This window comes from Pogoniulus pusillus, chromosome 5 (assembly GCF_015220805.1).
Source record: "Pogoniulus pusillus isolate bPogPus1 chromosome 5, bPogPus1.pri, whole genome shotgun sequence".
NCBI lineage: Eukaryota > Metazoa > Chordata > Aves > Piciformes > Lybiidae > Pogoniulus > Pogoniulus pusillus.
The window spans coordinates 24,522,429-24,550,373 of record NC_087268.1 but is presented as its reverse complement, the minus strand read 5'-3'; the positions used below and the strand labels follow the sequence as shown (position 1 = coordinate 24,550,373).

Genomic DNA, 27,945 nt, shown 5'->3' with positions numbered 1-27,945 from the left:
GTAGCAGTCTAAATAAAACAAGCTTTAAAAAATGTGTGTTTCAGTTCAACAGATGTTGTTGTAGATGTAGAAAGAATGACAGGCAACGTAGTAAAGCTTGCATTACAACAGACAGAAGTCCTGGAGTCTATCTTATGTATTTGACAAGATATTTCACAGTGTTAAACCAAAGAGAAATCCCTTGGAAAGGTGAAGAGTTCCAGTAATTTAAAATCATCCAATACCAATATCTGTTCCATTAGACCACGGCTATCTGAGGACATATCTGCCCTGTAGCATCCAGCATTAGATCTGTTCTCATGTGTGGTGATAATTGTTTTTTTCCATTGCTTTCCAGATGAAAATAAAAATTAAAAAATAGTCAGGACAGTTTCTGATCATGTCAGGAAACTATTAGGAAACTTCCTTTTTTTTTTTTCATCCAAATAGTTCTCTCTAGAGCTAGCTCAAACTGTACATTTCACATGATGCTGCAAAACATTTCTGCATATACCTGATTGAGAGGTCTTCCTGCTCCTGAAGCAACTTTGTGGTTTGGTTTGCATAACTTTTATTAAAAATGAAAATCACTGTGCAGTGAAGTGACTGAAATGTGCAAAACTGGTATAAGAAAAATAGCTAAAATCCCGGAGTCTAGCCTCTTAGTCAAGACCCAAAGGTCTGACTAGGATGGAAATCCTGCTTTCTTACTCTTTCTTACAGTGACTCATGTACCTTGGGCAAAAATTTCATCCTTCCAATGTTTCATTCTTTTTAAATGAAGACAACATCTTTCTGTCTACTGGCAGTCTAAAACATACTTAATTTGCAGAGTACTTGACAGATGAGAAATGCAGGTATTTGAGTCGTTCAAATCCTGTGACAGCATTGTTGTAGGGGCTGATGAAGATGTGTTTTCCAAGTCTGAAGAAGTGTGCTCCTTTTAGTGTGCTGGAAACACAGCACAGATGCCATTGCCTTGCTGTGGAAGAGCACAGGCACAAACTGTTTTATTAGTTACTGGATTACTCAGTAGCATCAATGAAGGAAAAAAGATTAAGATCTTTTTGAAGCTTTGGGTTTTCATTATGTTAAAGACCTAAAAATGTCTACTCTTAGAGAACCATAGAGGATGCTTTCAAGTCTTTGACTGTGGTCAACCTTTTCCTCTGAGTGACTTCTGCTGTCAGTCTACAAATAGATGGGAGTTTGCTATGTTGAGAATTATCACAACAGAAAGATGAACAGAGGCCACAGAAATGTCAGAATCAAACCTCGGGAAGACACCTGTAGTTGACAGACGAGTCTGTAGGAGCTATCAGGCCAAATAAAAAGCAGTATTTCCATTAGGTACTGTGTGAAATAGTGCTTTTTTTCTTTTTAAAAATAAAGTCTAAAATTTAAAATTATAGAAGGAAGTTGGAACTGGCAACATATTCTCTCCAAAGTTCTCCATCACTGAAACTTTTTTGGTTGATTTTCTATCTCAAACTATTTTTCTTTGCATAACAAAAAGCCCTCTTCTTAGAAAGTTAGGTTTAGTCATAGTTCTTCCTTTCCTGTAAGAATGCCAGACATTTTAATTATTGAAGAGCAGTGTTGATGTTAATGCATCTGTGAACTGCCCTTTAGATCAAGCACCATGCATGGTAACATGCAGTAAAATCTTGACTTTTTTTTAAGTGGGAAGGAGTTTTCAAGGCAGATTTGAAAAAGAAGCCATAAGTAAAGTCCAGGGAGGTCAGTGGCAGAGAATAACAGAAGCATTCAGACTGGAAAAGGCCCTTGGCATCATCAAGTTCAACCATTAACTCTACTCTATGAAGTTCAGCCCTATCCCCAGGAACCACATCTAAACAACCTTTAAACACATCCAGGATTGGTGACTCAGCTACCTCCCAGGGCAGCTTATTCCAGTGTCTGACTACTCTGTGAATTTTTTTTCCTGATGTCCAGTCTAAACCTACCCAGTTGTAGTTTGAGGCCATTCCCTCTTGTGCTATCATTGATTACTTCTGAGAAGAGACCAGCACCAGCCTCTCCACAACACCCTTTCAGGTAGTTGTAGTTGTAGTTGTAGAAAGTGATGCAGTCTCCCCTTAGCCTCTTCTTCTTTAAACTAAACAGCCACAGCTGCTTCAGTTGCTCTTCATAATATTTATTCTCCAGGCCCTTCACCAGCTTTGTTGCCCTCCTCGGCACTTGCTCCAGTAGCTCTGTATCTCTCTTATATTCATAGAGTCATAGAATCAGTCAGGGTTGGAAGGGACCACAAGGATCATCCAGTTCCAACCCCCCTGCCATGGGCAGGGACACCCTACCCTAGATCAGGCTGGCCAGAGCCCCACCCAGCCTGGCCTTAAACACCCCCAGGCTTGGGGCCTCAACCACCTCCCTGGGCAACCCATTCCAGGCTCTGACAACTCTCATGGTGAAGAACTTCCTCCTCACGTCCAGTCTGAGGGGTACCCAAATCTGGACACAACACTTGAGGTGTGGCCTCACCAGTGCAGAGTAAAGAGGGACAATCACCTCCCTAGACACAGTGTTTCTAACACAAGCCAGGATGCCATTGGCTTTCTTTGCCACCTAGGCACGCTGCTGGCTCATATTCAGCTGCTTATCAGTTAGAACCCCCATGTCCCTTTCTGCTAGACATCTTTCCAGCCACACTTCCAAAAGCCTTTAGCTTTGCATGGGGTTGTTGTGGACCAAGTGCAGGACCTGACACAGCCTTGTTGAAGCTCATACCATTAACATTGGCCCATTGATCCAATCTGTCAAAGAGCAGCTAGTTCCACTTTTGAAGACTGAGGCAAAGCAGGCCTTTTCCTCATCCTTTGTCACTATGTTTCCCTCTGCCTCCAATAAAGGATGGAGATTCCCTCTCATCCTCCTTTTGTTGTCAATGAATTTATAGAAAGGAGGCCCCGGCAAGGAAATAAATACTTAAGTGGCTGTTCCCTCTGCGTGTGGTGCATGAAAAATTGTTTCTTTGAGTTGAGATGCATACATATAAATAGATCAGCCAACCCACAAGTTGTTTCTCCTCCAGTTACACTTCTTTGTGTTGTGTAATGTTAAAGGTTTTAGCTTGATGGGTATTTCCCTTTACATGGAAGACTGGGGCATCTAAAGCAAATGAGTCTGGTCTTTTCCCAACTACACTGTGGTGCCCCATCACTATGGAAATGTTTAAGGCTAAGAATTGGAACAGGTGCTAATTTGTGATAGGTGAGAGCTAATATTGAGTGAAAGCTACTACTACATCTGTTTATCTTAAAGTCAGTGACTGTTGTTGTCTCCCTTAGAGTGTTTCTTTCTGCTGTAACAAGCATGTTCATAGAGAGGACTGCCACTTGCGGCATGCACTTTTTCTGATCTGAGTAATATGAGCAACTGTACGTGAGAAGCACAAGTGAGATCACTGTACTTTTTATCTGATGCTTCCGTGAGCAACTTCAACTGTTATTACATATTCTGTCTGCTGTGGAATGTTGCTGTCTCTGAACTAAATTGTCCTTTATTGACCCCAGTGGAAGGGGAGAATCAGACTCAGTCTTGGCACTTCAAAGGAGAACACGTAGCTGCCATTGGAAGTAGCAGTCCGTGGCTTTCATCCAAACCAGACCTTATGTATGGACAGTTGTTTTTAGATACACATTATCCACAAACACTTGTGATGGGCAAAACTTCTAGGCACAGAGCCACCTTCTGCTTCAAGGAATAAAGAAATGTCAAATACGAAAAAAAGGTCTCAGATGACAAATTTTTGAGCACTTTTTGATGAATTTGAGCAAATGAGTGCACTTCATTAGCTTATGTGATTCTTGGACAATGCAGGTAGCAAATATTAGCTTTAAGTATAGACAGAATCTTAGGAAATATGTTGACTTTCTGAAGTTTTGAAGAGGATGCATGAACCTAACAGCCTAAGTTATCATAGCTCAAGACTCTTCTGTTCAGGTGGATGTAGGAATGGAGGAAGTCAGAGCCTTCTTTATACCTGGCTTATCACATTCTAATTCTAAAGGCTGTATATATTTGAACAGTTTGAAAAGCCATATCTGGAATTAGATCTTGCAGCTTGAGTCTGTGTGGGGTGCTATGGAATTGCGGGATATAATGAAGTTAAATGGTCCATATTTTGTTTATTGCATGAAAACCAATTAATAAACATGGGGAGAATCATCACAGTATCACAGTATCACCAAGGTTGGAAGAGACCTCATAGATCATCAAGTCCAACCCTTTACCACAGAGCTCAAGGCTAGACCATGGCACCAAGTGCCACGTCCAATCCTGCCTTGAACAGCCCCAGGGACGGTGACTCCACCACCTCCCCAGGCAGCCCATTCCAGTGTCCAATGACTCTCTCAGTGAAGAACTTTCTCCTCACCTCGAGCCTAAATTTCCCCTGGCGCAGCCTGAGGTTGTGTCCTCTTGTTCTGGTGCTGGCCACCTGAGAGAAGAGAGCAACCTCCTCCTGGCTACAGCGTCCCCTCAGGTAGTTGTAGACAGCAATAAGGTCACCCCTGAGCCTCCTCTTCTCCAGGCTAAACAATCCCAGCTCCCTCAGCCTCTCCTCATAGGGCTTGTGCTCAAAGCCTGTCACCAGCCTCGTCGCCCTTCTCTGGACACACTCAGGCATCTCAGTGTCCCTCCTAAACTGGATGTCATGATGTCATTGAGTCTACACAAAGTTTCCATTTGTTTTAGCAAGGATGAAACTTCGTGATTACTGCTCAGCCTTTGAATATGATGGCAATCAAATATTAGGCAGAGCAGCTTGGGTAAGGCTTGTCTGATCAGATATAGACACCTGCATCTGAACTAGGCAACCCATTCCTACTTTACATTGATGAAAAGAAAAATATGCTTTTAGGGTACAAGTCGTCTTGTAGATATGACCTATGAGATATGGACTAACTCGTAGATATAGTAGATCTCTACTGTAGCGACTCCAAATAGTTTGGCTTAATCATGTTGACTGTAAAACATTTGTAAAATGGCTACTGTATAGGTAAATGAGGCACACCTCTTCTCTAGACATTTTGAAGCCTGAGGTGATTAATTAATTATAGTGATGTTGTTTTTAAAGAACTGTGAGAGGAAATCCAGCATAATGTCATATAATTGCCATTAAAGCTTCAAACAGTCTCTGCGATGCTTTGAACATGCAAAGAATGTTGACAGTTTGTTACAGCTGTTTCAGGTTCCATAGACTACTTTAAAAATACCTGAGTTCTAAAGAATTAAACAAACTGGAATCACTTAGTTAAAACCAGACTGGTACACTGTTATCAGGGTTGTCACTGAAAAGGTCAAAAATTTTGACTAATGCACAGAATCAGCCAGCTCCTTACCTGATGTGGTAGTGTGATGGTGCTAGTTGGAGAGGACTCAGTTTCTAAACCTATTTTTACCATTTAGATGCCTGTCCTACCCTGCCCTCAGTCTAGTCTAGTTTCCTATACCTTAACACCCACTGTCTCCCTTAACTGCTAGAGTATTGGTAACATTGCTAAGCCTTACATTATGTTATGCAGCAAAAAGGATGAAAAGAAAGAGGTTAAAGAGGAAAAGAAGGAGGAAAAGAAAGAGGAAAAGAAGGAGGAAAAGAAAGAGGAAAAAAAGGAGGAAAAGAAAGATGACAAAAAAGATGACAAAAAGGATGATAAAAAAAAAGATGAGTAAGTATAATGAATGAACATGTGCTTGTAACCCACTTCCTACACTACAAAGCAGGACATGGCATCTTGTAACACTTTCACAACTGGGGCTGCAGAATGGTGGCCTGTCAAATCTTTTGTGTGTTTCCCCCTTTGGAGAGGTGCTACTGCTCAACATAGTTGTTGGACCTATAAGACCTGTCATGAACAGGTTCCTAGGTCAGTAAAAGGGAATTCAGGGAATTCACATGGATTTGCTGTTGAAGATCACCTTTTGAGGACGTTTGCAGGATAGCAGCCCACTTTGCAGCTTGCTTTGCAGGTTTGTACAGGCTTTCATTGTTCCAGAATGTCCATCATGATTCAGAGCAGATGAACCAAAAATCTGATTTGGACAAAGAGCAAAAATGTAGAAAATGTCAGATCTGCTGGTAAGTTTAGTCATTAACTGACTAGCCTACTTAATTACTTAGAATGGTGCAGTTCATTACTAGTGATCACTAAAGCTTGCTTCTTCTAATTAGGAGATGTTGTTTTTCAGAAACAAAATGAGATTATTTGAATGCTTCTGGCAGAGGTGAATCCTGCTTGTTTTGTTCCACCTAAGCTGACTCAACTGTAATACAGTTTAATGCTACCAATCATTAAAAACAACAGTGACAGCAGATAAAAAGAGAATGTGTTTGAGTGGACTTCACAACTAAACAGAATAGACTGGAGAGTAATACACTGCAAGTTTCTATGTATGCAGATGGTGGCATGTACTATGTTAGGCATGGGGACAGGTAGTTAGGAATTGCTTCAGATTTATCTTGCTTTATCTCAGGATTTTGACTTTCTTAATCAAAAGTTTGATTAGAAAGGCTTTGTTCTGAGGATTCTCTTTTAGCAATCACTGTTGAAGTGAGAGCCTGAATTTGCAATAGTCAAATAGTTTTAAAGTATTTCAGCAAATAAGTATTTTAATGACTAGAAGGTAGTATACTCTGTCACATGAAGACTGTTTTGTTGTCACCAGTTTTGAGGTGATGACCAGTTTTAAAAAAAAAATAGCTAAAACCCTGTTGTGAAGATCACAGGGTGTCAGGGTTGGAAGGGACTCAAAGAGGTCATTAAGTCCACCAACCCCCCCCAAGCCAGAGCAAGGCCATACAATCTAGTTCAGGTCACAGAGGAACGTACCCAGATGATCCTTGAAAGTCTCCAGAGAAGGAGACTCCACAGCCTCTCTGGGGAGCCTGTTCCAGTGTTCTGTGACCCTTACAGTAAAGAAGTTCCCCCTTGTGTTGAGGTGGAACCGCTTGTGCTGCAGATAACATCCATTGCTCCTTATCCTATCACAGGGAGCAAGTGAGAAGAGCCTGTGCACCAACTCCTGACACCCAGCCCTCAGATATTTAGAAACATTTATTAAATGCCTTCTCAGGCTTCTCCAGACTAAAAAGCCTCAGGTCCCTCAGCCTCTCCTCACAAGGCAGTGCTCTAGTCCCCTAATCATCCTTGTAGCACTCCACTGGATCTTCTCCAGCAAATCCCTGTCCCTCTTAAACTGGGGAGCCCAAAACTGAACGCAGTACTCAAGATGGGGTCTCACCGGGGCAGAGCAGAGGGGGAGGAGAACCTCCTTTGATCTGCTGGACACACTCTTCCTAATACACCCCAGGACCCCACTGGCCTTCTTGGCCACAAGGGCACATTGCTGTGCCACGGTTAACTTGTTAACCACCAGGACCCCCAGGTCCCTCTCCACAGGGCTCCTCTCCAGCAGATCACCTCCCAGCCTGTACTGGTGCAGTTTATTATCCCTCCCCAGGTGCAGGACTCTGCACTTGTCCTTGTTGAACCTCATTTGGTTCCTCTGTGCCCAGCTCTCCAGTCTGTCCAGATCTCTCTGGATGGCCTCACAGCCCTCAGCTGTATCTGCCAAGCCTCCCAGCTTGGTGTCATCAGCAAACTTTCTTAGCAGACACTGTCCTCTCATCAGTGCCATTTGGGAAGATGTTGAACAGCACTGGACCCATTACTGATCCTGGGGGACTCCACTAGTTACAGCTCTCCAGCTGGACTTGGCACCATTGATTACCACTCTTTGAACTCTGTCTTGTAACCAGATGGTAAACTGAGGTTTTTTTTTAGGTTAAAGCTGCTTCCTCTGTTGATACTATCATCTGAATCTTCAGCAGACACCAGGGGTAAAGACAGAAATTCATACAAATGTGAAATAAATTATCATTGCACTTTAGTACATTTGTATTTTTGGAGACTAGGGAAAGTGACACAAGTACATATCCAAACATTTCTATATTCACACTATCACATAGTTCACAGATCTCACTGTAACATGTTGCCATTGGAGTAGGAGCTGCAGGCATGGACCTCACAATTCACTAACATCTTTTTCCTCTGTTTACATACAACATGCCTAATTGCTGTCTATTCCATACCAGCCTTTCTTGTGCTGGGAAAGGCACTACTGAGGATATTCCACATGTATTATTAGCCATACTGTTCTTCAGATCTTCTTTAAATCCTGGGCCTGTATGCTTTATTTAGTATCTTTTCATTGTCATGAGGTCTACAGAGCCAGGACTGTAAATGTGTGAAATTTGTTTTTAAATAACAATGTATAATTTGATTTTAATTGTAGACGCTGTGTATATACACACGGAGTCTTGTCTAAACATGAATTTGAATGCATATGTGTTTTACTTGTTTAAATCCATGTCCATACAGTTGTTTCCATAATAGGCGTTGCCAAGAACATCCAAATTCACACAGTATCACAGTATCACAGTATCATCAGGGTTGGAAAAGTGCCACGTCCAACCTTGCCTTGAACTGCCCCAGGGACGGCGACTCCACCACCTCCCCGGGCAGCCCATTCCAGTGTCCAATGACTCTCTCAGGGAAGAACTTTCTCCTCACCTCCAGCCTAAATTTCCCCTGGCACAGCCTGAGGCTGTGTCCTCTCGTTCTGGTGCTGGCCACCTGAGAGAAGAGAGCAACCTCCTCCTGGCCACAACCACCCCTCAGGTAGTTGTAGACAGCAATAAGGTCACCCCTGAGCCTCCTCTTCTCCAGGCTAAACAATCCCAGCTCCCTCAGCCTCTCCTCGTAGGGCTGTGCTCAAGGCCTCTCACCAGCCTCGTCGCCCTTATCTGGACACGCTCAAGCATCTCAACGTCCCTTCTAAACTGGGGGGCTCAGAACTGAACACAATACTCAAGGTGAGGTCTAACCAGTGCAGAGTACAGGGGCAGAATGACCTCCCTGCTCCTGCTGACCACACCATTCCTGATGCAGGCCAGGATGCCACTGGCTCTCTTGGCCACCTGGGCACACTGCTGGCTCATGTTCAGGCGGGTATCAATCAGCACCCCCAGATCCCTCTCTGTCTGGCTGCTCTCCAGCCACTCTGACCCTAGCCTGTATCTCTGCATGGGGTTGTTGTAGCCAAAGTGCAGCACCCTGCAGCTGTGGACTATAAGCTTCTAGCTGGGATGATAAACATTTAACAGATTACTTTCTTTCAGTGGAGGTCCAATGCAGGAAGGCTAAGGCTGTGGTTTTCATCATGGGCAATGTGAACGTCTGTGTTTTTCTTTCCAATCTTATTATTTTTTCCAAAGTTGGGTCAAGAAAATAAATAAACACATCAGATGGGCTGAGTCTAATATTCGGTATCTCATCTGGAGCTGTCTGCGTGGATACTCCCTCTTCTAAAGCAGCTGTGAGTTCATCGAGAGAGGAGCAGCCTCCAGAAGAGGGAGATCCAGCAGGTTGCTCCATTGCGTTTCCAGTGTAAAATTGTACCTTTTACTTTGCAGGAAGAAAAAGGAGATCTTTGTCATAGACCCGTCAAGTAATCTTTACTACAACTGGCTGACTATAATTGCAGCGCCTGTGTTCTATAACTGGTGTATGCTAGTGTGCAGGTATGGGTTTAAGTTCATAGCAGTTTTAGATTTCACATGTAGAGTCTCCTTGTGTTGCCTTGCGTAAATCGTCTGCTCCTGCAGTGTTTTTGGCGGGTCTCGCCCGGCCGATGGCAATAAACGCTCAAGGTTCCTTCTGACCTTCGGGCTGGGGAACTGTCGTGACTCGCAACGGGCGCTGCCCGCGGCCTGTGTGTGCCCCCTGCTGGCTGCCTGCGGGAGTGTGCCTTGGTCACTGCAGGCTCAGTAGCCGCTGCTGGAGATTGGCCTGCCAGTCACCAGTAGAGAGCAGAAAGGAGGGGTGAGGGCCGTGTTGGATCGTTTTAAAGTAGTACGAGGTGTCTATGGATGCTTGAAAGGCAGGAAGATCTTGCCCGAGTGTTCCTTTTCACTTGTGAAATATGGAAATCAGTTTGAGCCAAAGTAATGGAGTGCTGTGGAAGTGGTTCACTTAAACTGTGTGAGCTGGAAGGGTGTGATGAGGATGATTTGCTACTCTGAAATAAATATTTGATTTGGGAATTATCTTAATAGAGACATATATCCCATGAAATTTGATGCATGTTTAATTGTAGGGTTATGTGTATCCTTCCATAAATGCCCTCGTGTGGCATTTTTGTGTTTGAGGTTGTTCCTGCCTTAAACACCATTGAATTCTGAAAGATCCTGTTCAGACATAGCTCTTGTGTGAAGATGTCTAGGCATGGAGATATACTGCTCCGAATTTTCCCATGCTAGTAATGTGCATTAATGTGCTGCTAAGACACAGCCACTGCAGTTGTAATTTTTATGTTTAATCTTTGTTTCTTTAGAGCCTGCTTTGATGAGCTACAAATTGACCATATTAAATTATGGCTACTCTTGGATTACAGCTCTGATATCATCTATGTTTTTGACATGTTTGTCAGGTTCAGGACAGGTGAGTCTTCCTGTTGCTTTATAGTGTTTTCAGATACGGCATGAATATAAAGGCAGGAAACAGAAGTCCCCCTGCAGCATCTGACTGGCTTGGGTTGTTCTAAGGGTGGACAGCTCAACACCTATACTTCACTTGTCTCTAATTTCAGTTCCATCAGTGCTTGATAGGCATGCCAAACACTGTGTGAACAGCCACTCAGGCTGTGTGAGGAAGGGAGAATAAGGGCACTTTGCATGTCATGATCATTGTGTGCGTGATGTATTGCTTGTGCTCATTAGGTTAAGACACCAGCTGCACCCCACAAATGCAAGTTGAGCAGCACCCTGCTCAGATGAGACTTTTGAGTTGGTCAGGTGGAAGACCTGGAACTTAGTTCTTGCCTTCCTCAAGCAGTTGTAAACCTAAAGAATCTGTAGTCCTGACGGGCTTAGAAGATTTCATTTGAGTTCGATACTGATTCTGGCCTTAAAGGCATATCTGTTTTAAACTAAACAAGGTCATAGACAACATACAACAAACACAGAATCATAGAACACATCCAGTTGGAAGAGACCTCAAAGACTCAGTCCAACATCCAGTCCAGCCCTTGACACAGCACTGAAGAGTCAATGCTAAACAGTGTCCCTAAGTGCCAGGTGCACATGCTGCTTAAATACCTCCAGAGGCAGTGACTCCACTGCCCTGGGCAGATCACTCCAATGTTTGATAACCCTTTCAGTGAAGAAATATTTCCTACCAGCCAGCCTGAACCTCTCCTGTTGCAGCTTGAAACCACTTCCTCTAGCCCTGTTTAATTGCTAAAATAGTCCTTGACATACTTCAGTGCATGCATTTTTTGTCTGTGGCAGTTCACACACAGTGTCTGGGCACAATTGGAAGGACAGCAGTGTTTGGGTATTGCTGACAGTGTCATTTTTGGAGCCTGTTGGAAGAACTTACTTGTGAATATAAGCTGTTAAGGGAGCTTCTCTCATGGCCAGAAAATATTTCCTGGTTTGTTCCATTTACTGGTATAGAAGCATCCCTGAAATGTCTTTTGCGAGAGTCTAAAACCACATTATAAAAATGAGTTAGTTTTTACTTTTCCTTTTTACCTTCTATTTTCTTTTTGTTAGATTGTGCTGATGCCTTGATAGGAATTATGGTTTGTGACAAGCTGTAAACATAATTACAAGATGGAGTCTAAAAATGCGGTCACATTTGGAAGCACACAACTTATGGCAAGCCAAATTCTTAAATTTAGCCAGGTACCTTGTTCAGCAGGAAAGTCTGCTTCAGAGAGCAGCCTAAATCACATGACTCTATTTGGGGTGAGGGGGCTTCATCTTCTTTGGGTAGCTAAAATGTCAACTGTGCCAGATAAATGTCTCTTCTGCCGTTGTATCTGCTATTGTAATGGGAAAGAACTGAGCAGAAATTTGGCTTCTACAGGCACTACAAGTTGTAGAGTTTCCATGGGCTGTCCTGCTAATGACTGTACAGCTGTTAAGGCTTGGTTAGAAGTTTGGCTTTGCAGACCTAGATTGGAACTGCAGAATTACTAAAGCGATCTCCGAAGACACCAGTGCAGATGCTGCTACAGTAGCAGGCACACAAGTTAGGAAGCTGCTTCTTTTAGGTGCCTGCTGCCTCTTGTTAGTCTGCAACGTCTGTCTGCCCTGGGGACAGAGATTCTGGGAACTGCATGGCCAGTTTCACTGCATTCACCCTATTTGGTGGCTGTGAAAAGATTCATGTCTTTCAGCAGCTGCTTGTGTTTAGCAGACCCTGTCTTTTGATATTTTCAAAGGGATTTACCACAAGAACTCAGTTCTGTGAGGGGATGTTATGAATGATGTACTACCATGGAGGACAAAAAAGAGCTGAAGGTCTTTTCTTTCCCTTCAGAAGGAAAGCATTTTCAAAGTTCTTTTGAATACTTGCCAGTCAGAAATTCATCTGCCCAGCTAATGTTTCTCTTTTATTGTGTAACTCTGTTAATAAGGGCACATTTGACCAGCTTTCTCAGCACTTCTCTGAGGGGTAAGGCATTCCTGACACAGGAGCTACTTGTGTTTGTACTCACTATCAGTTTGCAGACACCTGAAAAGAGACACACACATACATGAGGTCAATGTTCAGATACACAACCACTCCAGAAATACAGTTGTGCTGTGTGGGGCACAAAGAAATGAAGCTTGGTCTTCCTCAGCAGTTGCTTCCCTGAGGAAGCTGCTGCTTGTAGATTGCTAAAGGATTAGCAAAATTTGATGCTCCCCACAGGGAGTGTTTTGCATTTCTGTCAGTGGACTTTTCCTCTCAACTATCCTAGTGGGCAGAGTAGAACATCTCCACTTGGAGTGGCAGTGAGTATTCTGCAGTGCATAGGCCACTTCCCGCAGACCGTTTTCAATGCCTTGAGCTGTCAGAGGCACAAAACAGCACTGCAGCTGTACTGCCTACACAGCTTTTCTGTGAGAACTCTTACACAGGTGCAGACTGCATCAAGGTCTTTTAAAATGACAGTTTGTGATGGTTTGGGTGTTCCCTGCCCCCCCCCACTTTAGAAATACCCAGACTAGACTCAGCCAGCTCTGGGAATATGAATGAAGCTATTTATTTACAGCTAGCACAATGTACAAGCAGATATTTACAATATACATACAGTTATATACAGAAATATACAAGGTAAAAGGTAATACAGAAACATAACTCCCCTCCCAGAGACCTGAGTCCCCAGGAGGGGCTCTCAACCACCCCTCACCTTCCCCCTGCCCCTCTCAACCTTACCCCAGTCCTAAGGAAGAATGGAGGTTCGGCCAAGAGGTTAAGAAGCAAAGGTTAGTCCAAATGAAAAGTGAGGTTAGGGAGTAAGATGTTGCTCAGCCAGCAGCCCATGGCAGAGTGTGAGAAAATGGCAAGAGTGTTATCTAATGTTTTCATTTCCCCTTCCCAAACTCCTTTGGGAGACTCTGAGGGGAGTAGACATCACCATTGTTTTCCTTTCACAGCCTGTGATCTAGTTCTTCTCACCAAAACATTCTACCCTGCTTCAAACTAGCACACACTTTATGTCATCTCATACTTTAAAAAATAATCTAATACTTACCAAAGGCTTTTGAATGAAGAAATGCCAGTGTACAGAACTTTACTTAGTGGTTCTCTCACTAGAAACACACAAAAAGATGCAAATAATTTTCCCCAAATGTAACGGAAAATCCTGCTAGCAGTAACATTGGATACAAGGGGAAAATAATTACTTGATGCCAAGGGGAAACCGGATTTCTTTATCTCAAGGATATCTACATTGTTTGGAGAAAGTTTCCAGCAATCCATCATACCTACTTATTCTTGGCATTTATTTAAAAATATTTCACTCCTGATTTTATACACAATTGCATAACACTTGCCTTAGTTATGACTCACGCTGATGAATCAGGAAAAATGGCACATTTGACTCTTTTTCTGCAAAGATACAGAGCAGAAAACTGCAGAGAGCACTGTGGTAAGGACAGAGTCACTGCATTTTGTCATTATATATCAGCTTTGAAACTTCATTGAAATAGCCAAATTTGCCAATAACTTTTTTTTCCATTAAATGAACTCATAGTGGATCAATGTCTGTAAGCATAACAGTACAACCTGTAACGTTGTCAGGTATCCACAGTGTAAGTTAGTACTGTTGATGGCGTTTTGATTCTAAGTAGTAAAATATGTGCTTTTATTCTTTGAAGGCTTCCTCGAACAAGGCTTGCTAGTTCAGGATGAAAAGAAATTGAGAGAGCACTATACCAAAACTATCCAGTTCAAACTGGATGTGCTGTCTCTGCTGCCAACAGACCTGGCATATTTGAAGCTTGGTTTGAACTACCCTGAGCTACGATTTAACCGCCTGCTGAGGATTGCTCGCTTGTTTGAGTTTTTTGACCGTACTGAAACCAGGACAAATTACCCAAACATGTTCCGTATTGGCAATCTTGTCTTATACATCCTTATCATCATCCACTGGAACGCCTGCATCTACTTTGCAATTTCAAAGGTCATCGGATTTGGAACTGACTCTTGGGTCTATCCCAACGTGTCCATTCCAGAGTATGGGCGCCTGTCTAGAAAGTACATTTACAGTCTGTACTGGTCTACGCTCACACTGACAACCATCGGAGAAACACCTCCCCCAGTGAAAGATGAAGAGTATCTCTTTGTGGTCATTGACTTCCTGGTGGGCGTGCTCATCTTTGCCACCATTGTCGGTAACGTGGGCTCCATGATTTCCAACATGAATGCCTCCAGGGCAGAGTTCCAGGCCAAAGTGGATTCCATTAAGCAGTACATGCATTTCCGGAAAGTAACGAAGGACTTGGAAGCCAGGGTTATTAAGTGGTTTGATTACTTGTGGACCAACAAGAAAACAGTGGATGAGAAGGAAGTTCTCAAAAATCTGCCTGACAAGTTGAAAGCCGAAATTGCCATCAATGTCCATTTGGACACACTGAAGAAAGTGCGTATATTCCAGGACTGTGAAGCTGGACTGCTCATTGAGCTGGTGCTGAAACTGAAACCCACTGTCTTTAGTCCTGGGGACTACATTTGCAAAAAGGGAGATATTGGGAGAGAAATGTACATTATCAAAGAGGGCAAACTGGCTGTGGTGGCAGACGACGGCGTAACACAGTTTGTAGTCCTAAGTGACGGCAGCTACTTTGGTGAAATCAGCATCCTAAACATCAAAGGTAGCAAATCTGGCAACAGGAGGACAGCCAACATAAGGAGTATTGGTTATTCTGATTTGTTCTGCTTATCTAAAGATGATTTAATGGAAGCCCTCACAGAATATCCAGAAGCCAAAAAGGCTCTAGAAGAGAAAGGGCGACAAATTCTCATGAAAGACAATTTAATAGACGAGGAAGCAGCAAAAGCAGGAGCTGACCCGAAAGACTTGGAAGAAAAAATAGAAAAACTCGAAACAGCTCTGGATACGCTGCAGACTAGATTTGCAAGGCTTATGGCAGAGTATACCTCAGCTCAACAAAAGGTGAAGCAGAGACTTGCCAGAGTAGAAACTCGAGTGAAAAAATACGGCAGTGGCACCTTATCGGTTGGAGAAGGTGAGGCTGAAAAACCTGAGGAGAAAAAGCAGTAATGGAGTATTTAGATTTCCTCATTTGTTGGAGAGGGCTGAAGGGTGTGGAAGCCATAATGTATGTAAATAAGTGTGTGCATACATAGACATCATTATTTTTGTATGAACTCAAGAGAATGGTTTATAGCATTTTTAACTGAAGCAGTATTTTCTTGTAAATAGAACATTGTCACCACCTTCTTAGGGGGAGATTTGATCTGGTGTTTGGTACTTTTTTGTACTGGGAGGGGGTTTCTTACAGGTCACGCTCAGAACATCTGTTGTACATGGCACATGTAGGTCTTGCTACATCGTCTCTTCCCATGCGAGTTGCATTAAGAAGGCATTGTACTTTAAGTAGAAGGGGTTGGGTCTTTTTTTTTAGGGGCTTAAAAAAACTATTTACAGGGACATGCTCCACCTCACAACCTAAGTAGTTGATTAAATGCATGGATGCACATCTGTTTTTCTCAATCTCCTTGTTCTTTCACAGTGAAGTGTTTGTGCAAGCTGATAGTCTACAGCTAAGCAGCAGTAGGCACCTTACCTATGCAGCATAGCCCTGCATGTGTCTCAAAAAGCCATGCATCTCAACCCTTTAGTCTTGATTCTTTGCAACAGTCTGGCCTCTGCACAAAGGGCCATGCTGAGAGTAGCAGCGCTCGTTCACATCCTTTCTGGCATGGTCTGCAACTATTTTGCTCGAGAAGAGAGTGGGAGATCCCCACCATTTTTCTTTAGCTGAGCCTCACCCTCACTCATAAACCCCTCATTTGGAAGGCAGTTCCCAAAAGCTCACTGGTAGAAGGCAAGTGGGGCAATATCGCTTCACTGAACTGGGCAACAGAAAAGAGGGTCCTGGTGTGTGCAGCTCTTACAGCGTTGAATGAATACCCCCTCAGGAAGTGGGCAGCCCCAGAGGGAGGCTACTGAGAAACTTAGGGAGCTGGCTGGGCACTTGGTTGCAAAGCGAAGGCCTCCTGCAGGCAGGTTTCTGCAAGGCAGGGAGAAGAAGTCTGAGCAGCAATTCCTGCCACTAGGTTTGTTCCTCACCTAAGGATCCTGTTCCACCTACCTTTGCTCTTGGGTGCTAGCTTTTCTCCGAAGGAGCTGTCACACTGCCGTATTTCTGTAAGTAGAGCATGAAGGCCCCCGTTTGCTCAGGTTCTGCTAGTACAAGCTAGTTTGGCTGGTTGCTTTTCTGCTTGGTGCGCTCTAGTTGTTTTGGCTGATGATCAGGCTCTGAGGTGAATACTCATATCGGGTCCATCGAGCCTGTCATGACGTTCAGGAAGAACAGTAGCGAGAACAGTTCTTGCTCTGTCACATTACATCAGGATTTACATCTTAAATACTGCTCTTAGCTGCCTCCACCCCTTTGCTGCTTCCAATTTCTTTGCAGGCCCTCTCCCTCCCACTGAGGGGATTTCTCAAGTATCCTCCCCCTGGGAAAACAAGAGGCTGTTTTTTTTTTCCCTGTAAAGTATTTTGCTTTCCCTGCTTTTCTTTTGTCCTCTGGCACCTCTCTGACTTCAGAAGAATATGACAGAGAGGCTGGATCCTCCAGCAGCATTAGATACTACCACATGCCGTGCTCTGCCTCTCATTTATTTTCAGCTCTGATTTACAAGCCCCAGCAGCATGTGGGAATAGATGGTCTGTTGGAAAGCTGGTGAGAAACCCACTGAGAAGAGAGTGGTTTCATGAGATGGTAGTGAAACAGAAGAGGCAGGTGCTTTGCTAAACTGAGTATGACTGCTCAGAATAAGCACTGGTCTCTGAGCAGGCAGCTGTTCCCCTCCTATTCACATTTCTAAGCCTGGTGAGAAAGACCAATCTGACAGTGTGTAAAGAATGGGGCCTTGCCAGCAACAGTGGCACGGGGCCTACAGGTAGTAGCTGCCCACACATAGGCTAAATCTGAACTCCTGTTGGGATTCGAGACTGATGACAGCTAAACTTGCCTTAACTACTGTAGGGTGGGGTTTAACCTCTTGTGAGATTTCCACTACCTACAAGGACGTTGGAAAGTATCTGAGATCTATATGCAACCAGCACAGGTCAGGACTTTTGGTGTCCTTATTCTCTCCCAGGCCTTGAGATAAACACAGGAAGGCAAAAAAAGACTGCTTTTGGCAGAGGTCTCCTGCCCTCACTTCCACACTGAGGAAGGCAGAGTTGACGTGGAGCTGGGTGCGGGCTGACTGAAGCATTACACTGTAAGCACTGCTGAACTTGCACCTCTCACCTTGTAACAGAGGCAGGTCCTGCATGTCAGGCAGAGATGAGTGCACCATTACTGTATCTGGTAGGGGGTTCATGTTTATTTCATATTCTACAGCAGCCACAATTCTATGCAAATATCTCTACTGAATGCACTACAGCTGTTCCAGCCTATGAGGTACACACAAATAGAACTGTTTAAGAGTTGCAAACATACCTGTTAAAAAAGCCAACAAGCACAAGAATGCTTCTTTACTTGATGGATCAGAAGAGCTTCTTCCCTTTACCATGCCTCTTGGTCTGTTTTTCATGTGCCAGAAAAAGCTATTTTAATGCTATTGGCTTCAATCACTTTAAAATCTATTGCCTTTGGCATGACAAATCACAGCCTTGGACATTTTTCATCTTTCCCTGCTATTTCCCCCTCTTTTTTAACAAGGCTACTTGAAACATTTTAATGTACAAACTGTAATGTTCAAGAAACAGTGTTTTTCTCTTCTCCATATCCCTGTGAAATTTAGTGTTTCATGACAGACTTTGATCATGCCAGTATTTTATGTCCAGGAAAATCATTAGCTGGAACACAAGAGCTGAAGCAACAGAAAACCAAATTGGAATGGTGATGTTCTCTCCTCACTCTGGGGCAGCTGGCACAAAGTTTAGGTCCCATGCTCATTTTTGACACCACCACTGTCTTCAGATCCCACAGACATGAGACCCTGACCCCCAGACCCCCATCCTGTCTGCCCCATCCCTGTGGGGCACCAAGCCTGTCAGACTCCTTGTGCCACTGCCACCCATCTCCTGTTCTCCTCTTTCCTATCTCCATGCAGGGTGGCATAGTAGGGATAGTGCCTAGTCCAGCAGAAACTACTTGCACACACCTATCACCCACCACCACCCCCCAGGGCATCAGGCAGTGGAGTCCTTCACCCGTACCACAAGGAGGTGGAATGGGGACAGCTCCTACAGAGCATCTGAATGTATGCCCTGAAGCTGCAAACCGGTTTAATAGCCACAGCACTCACTTCACACAGGTACAGTAATGAAACTGAGCCAAAGCAAGCACACATGGGGTGGTGCTGTTGCTTCACGTGGGCTTTGCTGAGCCAGACAACCAGCAGACAAGGCCACAGCTACGTATCTGAACATCTGCTGCAGATGCAACAGGTGAGTAAAGCTGGGATAGCAGCAACACTACCCTACTCCCAAGTGCTGCTGCTCTCTGAAGTGCTCTCAACAGCAGCATCCCATCTGTTTCCCCTCATCTTGGCTAATATCTTAGAAGTTTTGACAGAAGAAAGCTCTGCTCTGGAAAATTCTATGAACTGTACAAGAGAAATGGTGGTGACTACAAAACAGCGCCTCTATCTGCAGAGACTCCTTCACATACAGCTGAAGACTCACGTTAGCCTGATGGTGCAGCTCTTTCTGCAGAAATATACACTTTATTGCTTTTCTCTTAGGCATCTATTTTAGTTTTATTCCTGCCAAGTATTTATTAACATACAACCAAAGAGGGTTCTGCTTTACACTTAGCAGCAAAATGTTCATTTTCCTTTTGCCCACAAAAGTCTTAGTGCTTTCTCTTAGCTGGTCCATACGTTGCTGGTTTAGAAGACATCCATTTCTGCGTTGCTGCTGATGGCAAGGATAGAGAGGGTTTCAACAAGATAATGGAGTCAGGCTTACTGACAGGTAGCTGCTTTTCATCCTGTAGATGGGAGATGATGGCATGCAAAGTCCTCTGGCTCTTCTATGAATGCTTAAATCCTGGAACAGACAGACAGAATCAAACCCTTGTTTACATAATTAGGCATTCATAAAACCCCTTTGTATATCCTTGAGAGCAAAATAAATTATGCACTAAAAAGATCTGGCAACTGAACATGCAGCTAAAGTACAAGCTTTCAGCTGTGGCAGCTTTCCCGAGGGAAGCCATCAGTCTGGGAATAACCCCCCCAGCCCTAACCACAGTCCAGAGGCTGAGAAGAATGCTGTCTGGGGGGATGGAGAAACCCTGCTCCCTTCCACTCTGCCTTGGGCAGATGGAGAGAAAAATGCATGCAAGCCTTGAACAACCTCTGGGGCTAAAAATGGCCTGGTCTTTTGTTTCTGAAATTCAGATTGTAACTGTTTCCAGCTTGCAAATCAAAGGCCAAGGCTTGTTACTGCCAACTGCCCTCACAGCTTAACTGTGGAAAATAAAATTCTATTGTACTGCATTTGCAATCCTAAGAGCAGAGTGAGGAGGGAAGACTCACATTCTTTAGGCAACACTGGTTTCTGCAGGACTGCAGGGTGCCCTCAGAGCTTCAAGGATGAACAAAAACATTAGCTTTACTCCAGAAACAGTAGCTGTTCTCACAAACATTTTTCTTTCTTCATCAGCTCTACCATTTCCTCTTGACTTCTGCAAGGGAGAGTGCAGGACAGTGCCAGTGGCTCCAGCTCCCATGACAAAGGCTGTCCTCCCAAAAGGCTGAGGAGGAAACTGTCCACCTGTAATAGAACTCTGTGTTGTGTAGGTAAATTGTGGGGAGGTTACTAAAACCAAAAGAGAAGAAACATGAAAGGAATTTACCAGTGGTTGCTATTTAATTTTTCTTTCCTTAACATTTGTAGTGGCTGATACCAATCTTTCTGCAACAGGGTTAAGTGAAGAACAGTGACGTGAAAAACTACAAAAGCACCTCTGGACTGATGGGCAGCTTGATGAACAGCTACTAATTTCTCAGCTTTTTTCTGTTTTGACATGCCACATCTTTAGCTTCCTGACAGGAAAAACCTCAAACCCATTCTGTTTCTACTGTAAACAGTCAGTTGCTCCTGCCACAGCCCAGGAAAGGGAGCCACCCCAAAACAGTCACTACCCTTGAGCAGCCCCCTCCAGGTGGGTAGCACGGTGAGAAACAATGGGCACTACCTGCCTTTTTCCGGAGGAGATAAAGCAGCACGAAAGGAGCTTTTTTTTTGCCTCCAGGGCTGATGAATCAAACTCACCCCCCTGCAAAGATCCACTCTCTTCAAAAAAAAGATAACCAACTGCCAGATCCACATTGAAGTACAAATATTTTAACTTGCAGAACAGGGCAGATAATTCACCCTGGATGCTTCAGTGACATTCCCACGATTTTCACGTTATTTGCAGGTTTAGGCTGTTCAAAGCAAGTCCTTGGGGCTGCTTGTTCACAGGTACTCATCCAGTGAATGCTTGGCACAAGGAAGCTTCCCTTACAGCAGCAATTCTGGGCACTCTGTGGTCAAAAGAAATGATCCAGAGGTGGGTTTTCAAATGGGTTTCATCTCCCTTCAAGTACACAGATGCCTCCAATCCCACTTGCATGAATGTCAGAAAAAAGCTTATGTCTGGCAACAAAAAAGCTGCAGTGCTTTCCCAGGAAAAGCACTTCATGCCCTTCCAAGCACGTCAGCTGCCACTACGGCTCATTTATTCTGCCATTCCCAGACAGACTTCTCCATGTGTCATTCAGACCAAAGAGCTGACAGAAAGGATGAGGCTCCCAGATACTAGCAGACAGACAGAGTTGCAATCCCAAGCAAAATACATCAGTTCAGGGTTTCAAGGCCTGCTTTAACCTAACTGAACCGATGAAACACTGGTAGTGGAAGGAGGATAAGCAAAATGAGGGAGGAGAAACGAAAGAGCCATGCAGCAAGTTCAAAACTACAACCAAGAGCAGGGGCAACAGAAAGGTGAGAGAGAAGCACCAAGTGACTTGGTTTGCTGGCACCAGGGGAGAGAAGCTGTTACAGAAGACACTCTGACCTGGAGCCTTTGAGAAAGCAAATATTGAAGCCTCTTTCATGTTGGGCAGGAGGTTTTCTCCAACTGATTTACACTTAAACTTTGGTGCCTAGATGGCGCCCATGCCAGGCTGATGTGTGACAGGGACATCGCTGGTGGAGCACACTTCTGATCCCTAGCCATCCCCAGTGCAGAGGGTGAGAGAATGACTGTGTAGCAAAGCAGAGCTACCTACTCCATACAATTTCAGTCTTACAGGGCTTCGTCTCACCTATGCTAAGTGAGTTAAAATAAAAAATGACAGAGGAAATTCAGACGATGAGACCAAGTGATCATGCCATCAGCTACCAGGAGACTCTAGAGGCTGCAACCAACCTTGGAATGGAAAATTCCCACAGGAAAGTTAAAAAACAGCATAATATGGGTGACTGGAGGCTCCCACCTTGCAAATGCTAGAAAAAATTGCTGAAACACCTTATTTTTACCACCTACAATCCTGCAGCCACAGGCAGCCCAGGGTCTGCTGTATGGAATAAATCTTGGCACAGAAGTGATGCTCTCACCTGGGTTGGCTGTTACAACTACAGCAGAAAGAGGAGCCTGGCCAAGGTACAGCCCAGTAGCTGCAGCCCTACAACCAACAGGAATTTTGTTAGAAAAGGATATCCACTTGGGAAGTTTAGTTTGGGAATAAGAAACTATATCTAGAGATTCAGTGCCAAAAAAAGCACCACCCTAGGAGCAACCCTCATCAGATGCTCATTTACAAATAAGTCTGTGCTGTGTCCTGTAAAGAAATATCCACTCTGGGGAGGCCAGATTTTTTTGGGTGCTTTAACTACATAGGACTCCTCATGTGCAGGTGACAATTGAATAACAGTATTAAGAAAATAAATCAGTGTACATAGCACATGGGAGATTAATCATTTGAAAACATGCTTTTATCCAGGAAAGATTCTAGTTTTGAGCTTCTTTTTTGTTAAAATATATCAGGAAATATAAAACTGCCTTAACTGGATCATTAACTCATGTGACCCTTACAGCAAACACCAAATGTTTGCAGAAAGAAATAATGCAACCAAATGTAGCAGCACGTAACATATGGCAGCTCGTAATGTTCAACTGGTTGCTGCTAGTCAGCATTGTTGCTTGCACATTGCTGACTATTGCTGGCTATACAGTCCTGGAAGCAAAAGGATGGAGCAGGAAGAGAGGCTTAAGGGATTTTCTCTGTACCTGAACCCACTGGCGCATGAGAAATTTACACCAGAGCTTCTGGTGTGGCTTCATGCCAGCTTGCACATATCAGGTCAGCTACAACTCTTCAAGCTGCTGCAGTTTTTATTTTCACTTGACACTGCTCAGTACTCCTCAGCCAAGCCTGACTGAGCTGCAGCATCCCTTCACATATAGCTGCTCAGAGCTGAGCTGCGTGGGAATCTGAATCCAGAAATCCCTGGCAGACTTTGAGTCAGCTCTGCTGTATGTCTCAAGACCATGTACAGATCTACCCAGGAAGACAACACAGCAGTTCCTAATTGTCTTTTGTTATCCTGAAATAGAATAATGATTCCCACCCTCTATTCTATCCTTAATGTCTCTTAGAAGTTTCCCCACAGAGAAATCCTGGAGCAGGATATAACAAACATCCATGGAAACAAATGTAGCAGGTAAACATCAATCATTGTCTGGACTGCTCTCTGGATGTGTTCTACAAGTACTGCAAAGCAGAACAAACCCATACCTGTGGACTGGCAAAGCAGCACATCCATAATCAGACCCACCTGCCCACTGCCCCTTGGTCTTCCCTATATCCATTACAAAACAAAACCCAGAAAACCAAAGTCAGTCTCCAATTCTTTCATCCTCCCTTGTCTCTTTATCAATCAAAATCTATTTTCCAAGTGTTTCTTCTCCCATATTTTTTTCTGCCAACCCATCCCCTGATGTCCCACCTCAGCCTTTCACTTACACCCCTCACCCCAGCTAAGGTGACTTCTTCAGCCACCGCAGAAGGACTGATGTTTCATTTAGTAGGTTTCAGAGCAATAGGAATTTGCATCCTAATGGAATAAAGACTACCTTTTTCTGGGAAAAAGCATTTAAAAAATACTCTGGTGTTGAAAGAATCACAAGCTTTGTGTACTTGCAGTCTTAGGCCTGCAAAACTCCCTCTTGTTCAAGGAGAATGTGGGACCCCAAGCCAACACTTACCACGTTCCATCTTCTGTGAAGCTCAGGAGGCACAATCCACAGGCAAAAATTGCTTTTTTTCTGCTCCACGTGTGTTCTGTCCCAGCAGCTTTCAATAGCCTGGGCAGTCCCTGGTCCACTTGGTCTCCAGCTGCAATGAATGAGGCTCTGTGTTTCAGGCTTTACCATGATGCCACTTACCAGAAACTCAACCAAGAACGCACTGAAAATTTCTGGGACAACAGGAGGAAGGAAGATTCTTGTGGTCATTGACAAGGTGGTGCACTAGGACAGGAAAGCCATTCAACTGCTGGTCTGCCCCTCATGTTGCGACTTAATTACAGCCAGCAAAGCTCTGAAGACAGAAACCTTATAGCTGTGCAGCATGCAGCCAAGGTCACACAGCAAGCATCTTTTAAATTACTTAGAGAAATCCAGCAACTTCACCAATGAAAAATAGTAAAAATCAACAGCTGAAGACATCTTTAGATGAAAGACTGGAGAAAAACAAGCCATTATTTCATGTGTTCTTCCAACAAATTCACCTGGATGAGAAATGACCTGTCTCAAGGCAAACATCAGCATCAGCTCTATTTCCAAAGCATTGCTCCTCTTACAATACAATATTGAACCCAAATTTCTTCATTTGAAATTCCTGATGGCCTTATGAATTTGGTGACTTCAATCATTTCGGTAATTCTGAAACCTAATTTAGGTTGTGCACAAGGATAAATGGGAACTGTAGGTGACTTATCACAAACCTGTGATTCTGGGACTAACCATAACAAACTAAGCTCGTTTTGGGAAAGGGTTGATTTTGCATAGCTAAACTTGGAAGGAAGAAGCTTCTGCTCCATCCTGCATGACAAAACGCTAGAGTTTTTCTGCACAATAAATAAGGCACTGCTCTGACACTGAGTACAACTGACACTGAGTTCATCCTGACAATTCAAGACAAACAAGAAATTTTTAATCCCCTGGTGAGATTAAAAATGCACCTGGAGGCAACTGGCTGCAAAAGTGCCAGGGAAACACCTGAAAGCTGATCCTGTAGGGGCTGCCCTCCTGATGAAAGCAGTGGAATTCTGCCCTCTACTTCCTGCTCCACAAAGCAGAAAACCAGGCAAGCATCAGTCTGCTACCTTTGAAGGTTTCCCTTCTGTCTTACTCAAGGGATTTATTTCTGTCACATCTAAGTGCACCTAAGGTTCTGGAGGTAAGCTCTGCAGACCTTAAATTTGCTAAATGCTGCTGAAACACTAAGTGAGGGTGAACAACATTCTGGGTGTGCCTGAAGCCCAGAAAAAACATCAACTTAAAATAGTGTTTTCCTCACTTTGACAAACCTTTCAAGCAATAGAAGACTGACTGGAACTTCCGTAGGCCAGGAGAGCAGGCTGCAGATAAGACTCCAAGTTATTTAAACCTTACCAATTGCTGCCGCTGGACAATTAGCACATTTACAATACTGCTAGGGAGGATAAGGTTTTGATGTAACAGCATTTGTGGGCAGGTGGTGTCTATTTTAGTGGGAAATCTTGCTTGAAAATGGTACCTTGAAAAAAGAATTTGTTCTTTAAAGGCCAATACAATTATGTATTGATTTAATCCTAATGCTAAGAGTAGGCAGAAAATGTATTTACAATGTCAGTACTTAAGTTATAGAACTTTATGTTGCCATCCAATTATGCTGTCTGCCCAGCTTTTGGACCTATCTAGAAAAAAACCAGTATAAATCTTACACACTTGTAAACTGGGCACAGCCATCAGCTATAGCTACACCAGAATGAAACAAGTGATAGGAATATAGCTTAACAGTATTAAAGTACTGATGTAGTACATACCACAGAATGATGTGCAATGGAACACCTCAAGGCACTCAGCAAAACTTGTTCTTGCTACCTAGGGTAAAAGATGCCTCACAGCTGAAGGAATCACCAAGCACTGCTGTCAGCTGCCCTACTGAGAGGTAGGGTATCTTGTCTTTTCCTCTTCAAGGACAGGCGAGGAGGTGAACATTCAAGAATGTATGCCCTAAGTGTCACGTCAAAAAAATCAAATACCAAAAGGCAGCCACGACCTTGTCTGAAGAAGCTCCAGTCCATCTGGCATTGGCTTGGATTTGAGAAGGGACCATCACTGGACTCAGACTTCATATCACTGCATTTCACTCTAGGAGAGTTTTACATACCTGTAATCTCAAATTATACCGTAGAACAACGTTTTCTCATCAATCAATTTAATATCCAATTTATCCAAGTCAGGAAGTAACTTGTTTGCTTTTTCATTGAACCATAGTGAAAAAAGGGCACCGTTTTTATTCAGCATCACAGTTACACAGCAGTTGTCTGTTTCTATTACTAGAAAGAATTGTTTTAAGAATAGTCCTGAAAGACATCTTTTCTTTTTCCAATGATTGAAAAACTAGGCCTTCTCAAGCCAGTTCCACACAGTCATGGGTTGGATTGATAGTGGTCAGTTATAGTAACTGTCAAGGCACAAGCTCAGCTCTGCACATCCGCTGCAGCTTGCATTGTTAAAGAGATATGCCAGTTAAGGCTTCACTTAAAAATGCATAATCCCTTTATCTATTGCAACAGGAGAAATTAACATTAAACACAGACTACGAAAAGGTAAAGGATTTATTTCTGATATGATTTGTAGAGTTAAATTAAAAACCTACGGAATACTTTATGTATTAGATGAACATAACCTTAGTACTTACTTACTAACAGTTTATTTAATGGTTGGAAGTGTACAACATGAAGTAGGCCTTATATTTAATATTGTTCAATTTTGCTTATTGTTAGACGAGATTAAAATACAGTAGCTGTCCCTTTAGATTATGTTGCAACACTGATCATGTGCCTTGATAAGAAGGAACAACAATTCATTAAATAAATGGTGATGACATAACACGTAGGGAAGACTTTGGATTGTCTATTTAAAAATGTCAACATAATAGGCAATTAAGAGTAAAACTTCATTGTAAGTGCACTTCCACATGCTTTGTTTATAATATAGCAAAAACTTCCTATCTTTTTTTTTCCCAAACACTTCACTCCCTACTCTAAAGCTGTTCAGTTGAAAATGCACTTTCCCCAGTAAACTTCTTTTTTAAAAAGAGTAACTAAAATCTCTACCCTTCCATATGCTAAGAAATGTTTCCTAATTAAAAACAGTTTATTACAAGACATGTGAAGACAACATATAGTGAAATGAATTTTAATCGTTGTGCTGTGACTAAAGTAAAGTTCTCAAGGCTGCAATTTAACATTCCAAGTTCTCCCTTCCATCTTTATTGATTCTTAAGATTTTGCACAGAAACTCTTTGGGGGCTAGAACAGCAGTAATTGCATCACACTGTTTTCCAAGACTTCAAGTTTCAAAAGCAAACTCTTTGAAAAGTACAGTTCTTGATTTGATTAGATACAGGGACAAAAATATAGCACATACTTGAAGGTTACATGGTCTACAAATGATGGCAATATTTTCCTTGGGAGAGTACAGTTTGTTTTCTTGTAAATACTCAAAAAGGCTCAACTTCAAGCAGTAATAAACACAAGCAAAAGTGATTTAACCCTTAAAATAAATATTCAGGAAAACCTCTCTGTACATACAAGTGAAAGAATATGTAACACTTTCACGCTAAAAGAAAAAATAAAGATTTTGTTCATATAAGCAGCTGAAATCTGCTGTTCCAGCCCAATGTCCCCAGTAAAGAAGGGAGGCACAAACACAGGTGACTACTGTAGCTCACTATCTTATGGCCTTTTTAGACAGGGACATCACCATCATTTTTTTAATCCCTTTTGTTAAATTTATTACAGCATGCCAAATCCTTTGGCATATGTGATGGCCTTCAATAATCTTTCTTTAAGCTTTTCTTTGCTTGAGTACTCCGGGAGCAAAAGTACATTAAAGCATGTGTGAGATGTAGGTAACCTGTGGGGAAAACAAACAGACAAAAAAACAACAAAACAAAAGAAAAGACAACTCAGATCTGGGAACATGCAGCACAGGCAAAGAAATACATTGCAATTTCACAAATCCAAAGTAACAACAGTAAAGGTTAATTAAACCTTGCTTAAAGGTTCTATTCGCAGATTTAACTAAATTAACAAATTAAAAGCACAGAATTTGCTTCTGATTGTAAA

At 43.0% G+C, this 27,945-nt stretch overlaps 2 protein-coding genes across 6 annotated transcripts in view; one reads left to right on the top strand and one right to left on the bottom strand.

The window, feature by feature from the left end:
- CNGA3 (cyclic nucleotide gated channel subunit alpha 3) overlaps nt 1-16,077 on the top strand; it is a 41,337-nt gene extending 25,260 nt beyond the window's left edge. For 2 of the 3 annotated variants that reach the window (XM_064143530.1, XM_064143529.1), the window contains exons 7-10: nt 5,529-5,672; nt 9,479-9,586; nt 10,399-10,505; nt 14,219-16,077. In XM_064143530.1, coding sequence (XP_063999600.1) covers nt 5,529-5,672; nt 9,479-9,586; nt 10,399-10,505; nt 14,219-15,624 — 1,765 coding nt within the window. In that variant the 3' untranslated portion in view covers nt 15,625-16,077. The remainder of the gene's footprint in view (nt 1-5,528; nt 5,673-9,478; nt 9,587-10,398; nt 10,506-14,218) is intronic. The other variant, XM_064143531.1, reaches the window with a different exon arrangement.
- A 10,920-nt stretch (nt 16,078-26,997) lies between these two features.
- UBE3A (ubiquitin protein ligase E3A) overlaps nt 26,998-27,945 on the bottom strand; it is a 56,125-nt gene continuing 55,177 nt past the window's right edge. For all 3 annotated transcript variants that reach the window (XM_064143527.1, XM_064143526.1, XM_064143528.1), the window contains one exon: nt 26,998-27,733. In XM_064143527.1, coding sequence (XP_063999597.1) covers nt 27,613-27,733 — 121 coding nt within the window. In that variant the 3' untranslated portion in view covers nt 26,998-27,612. The remainder of the gene's footprint in view (nt 27,734-27,945) is intronic.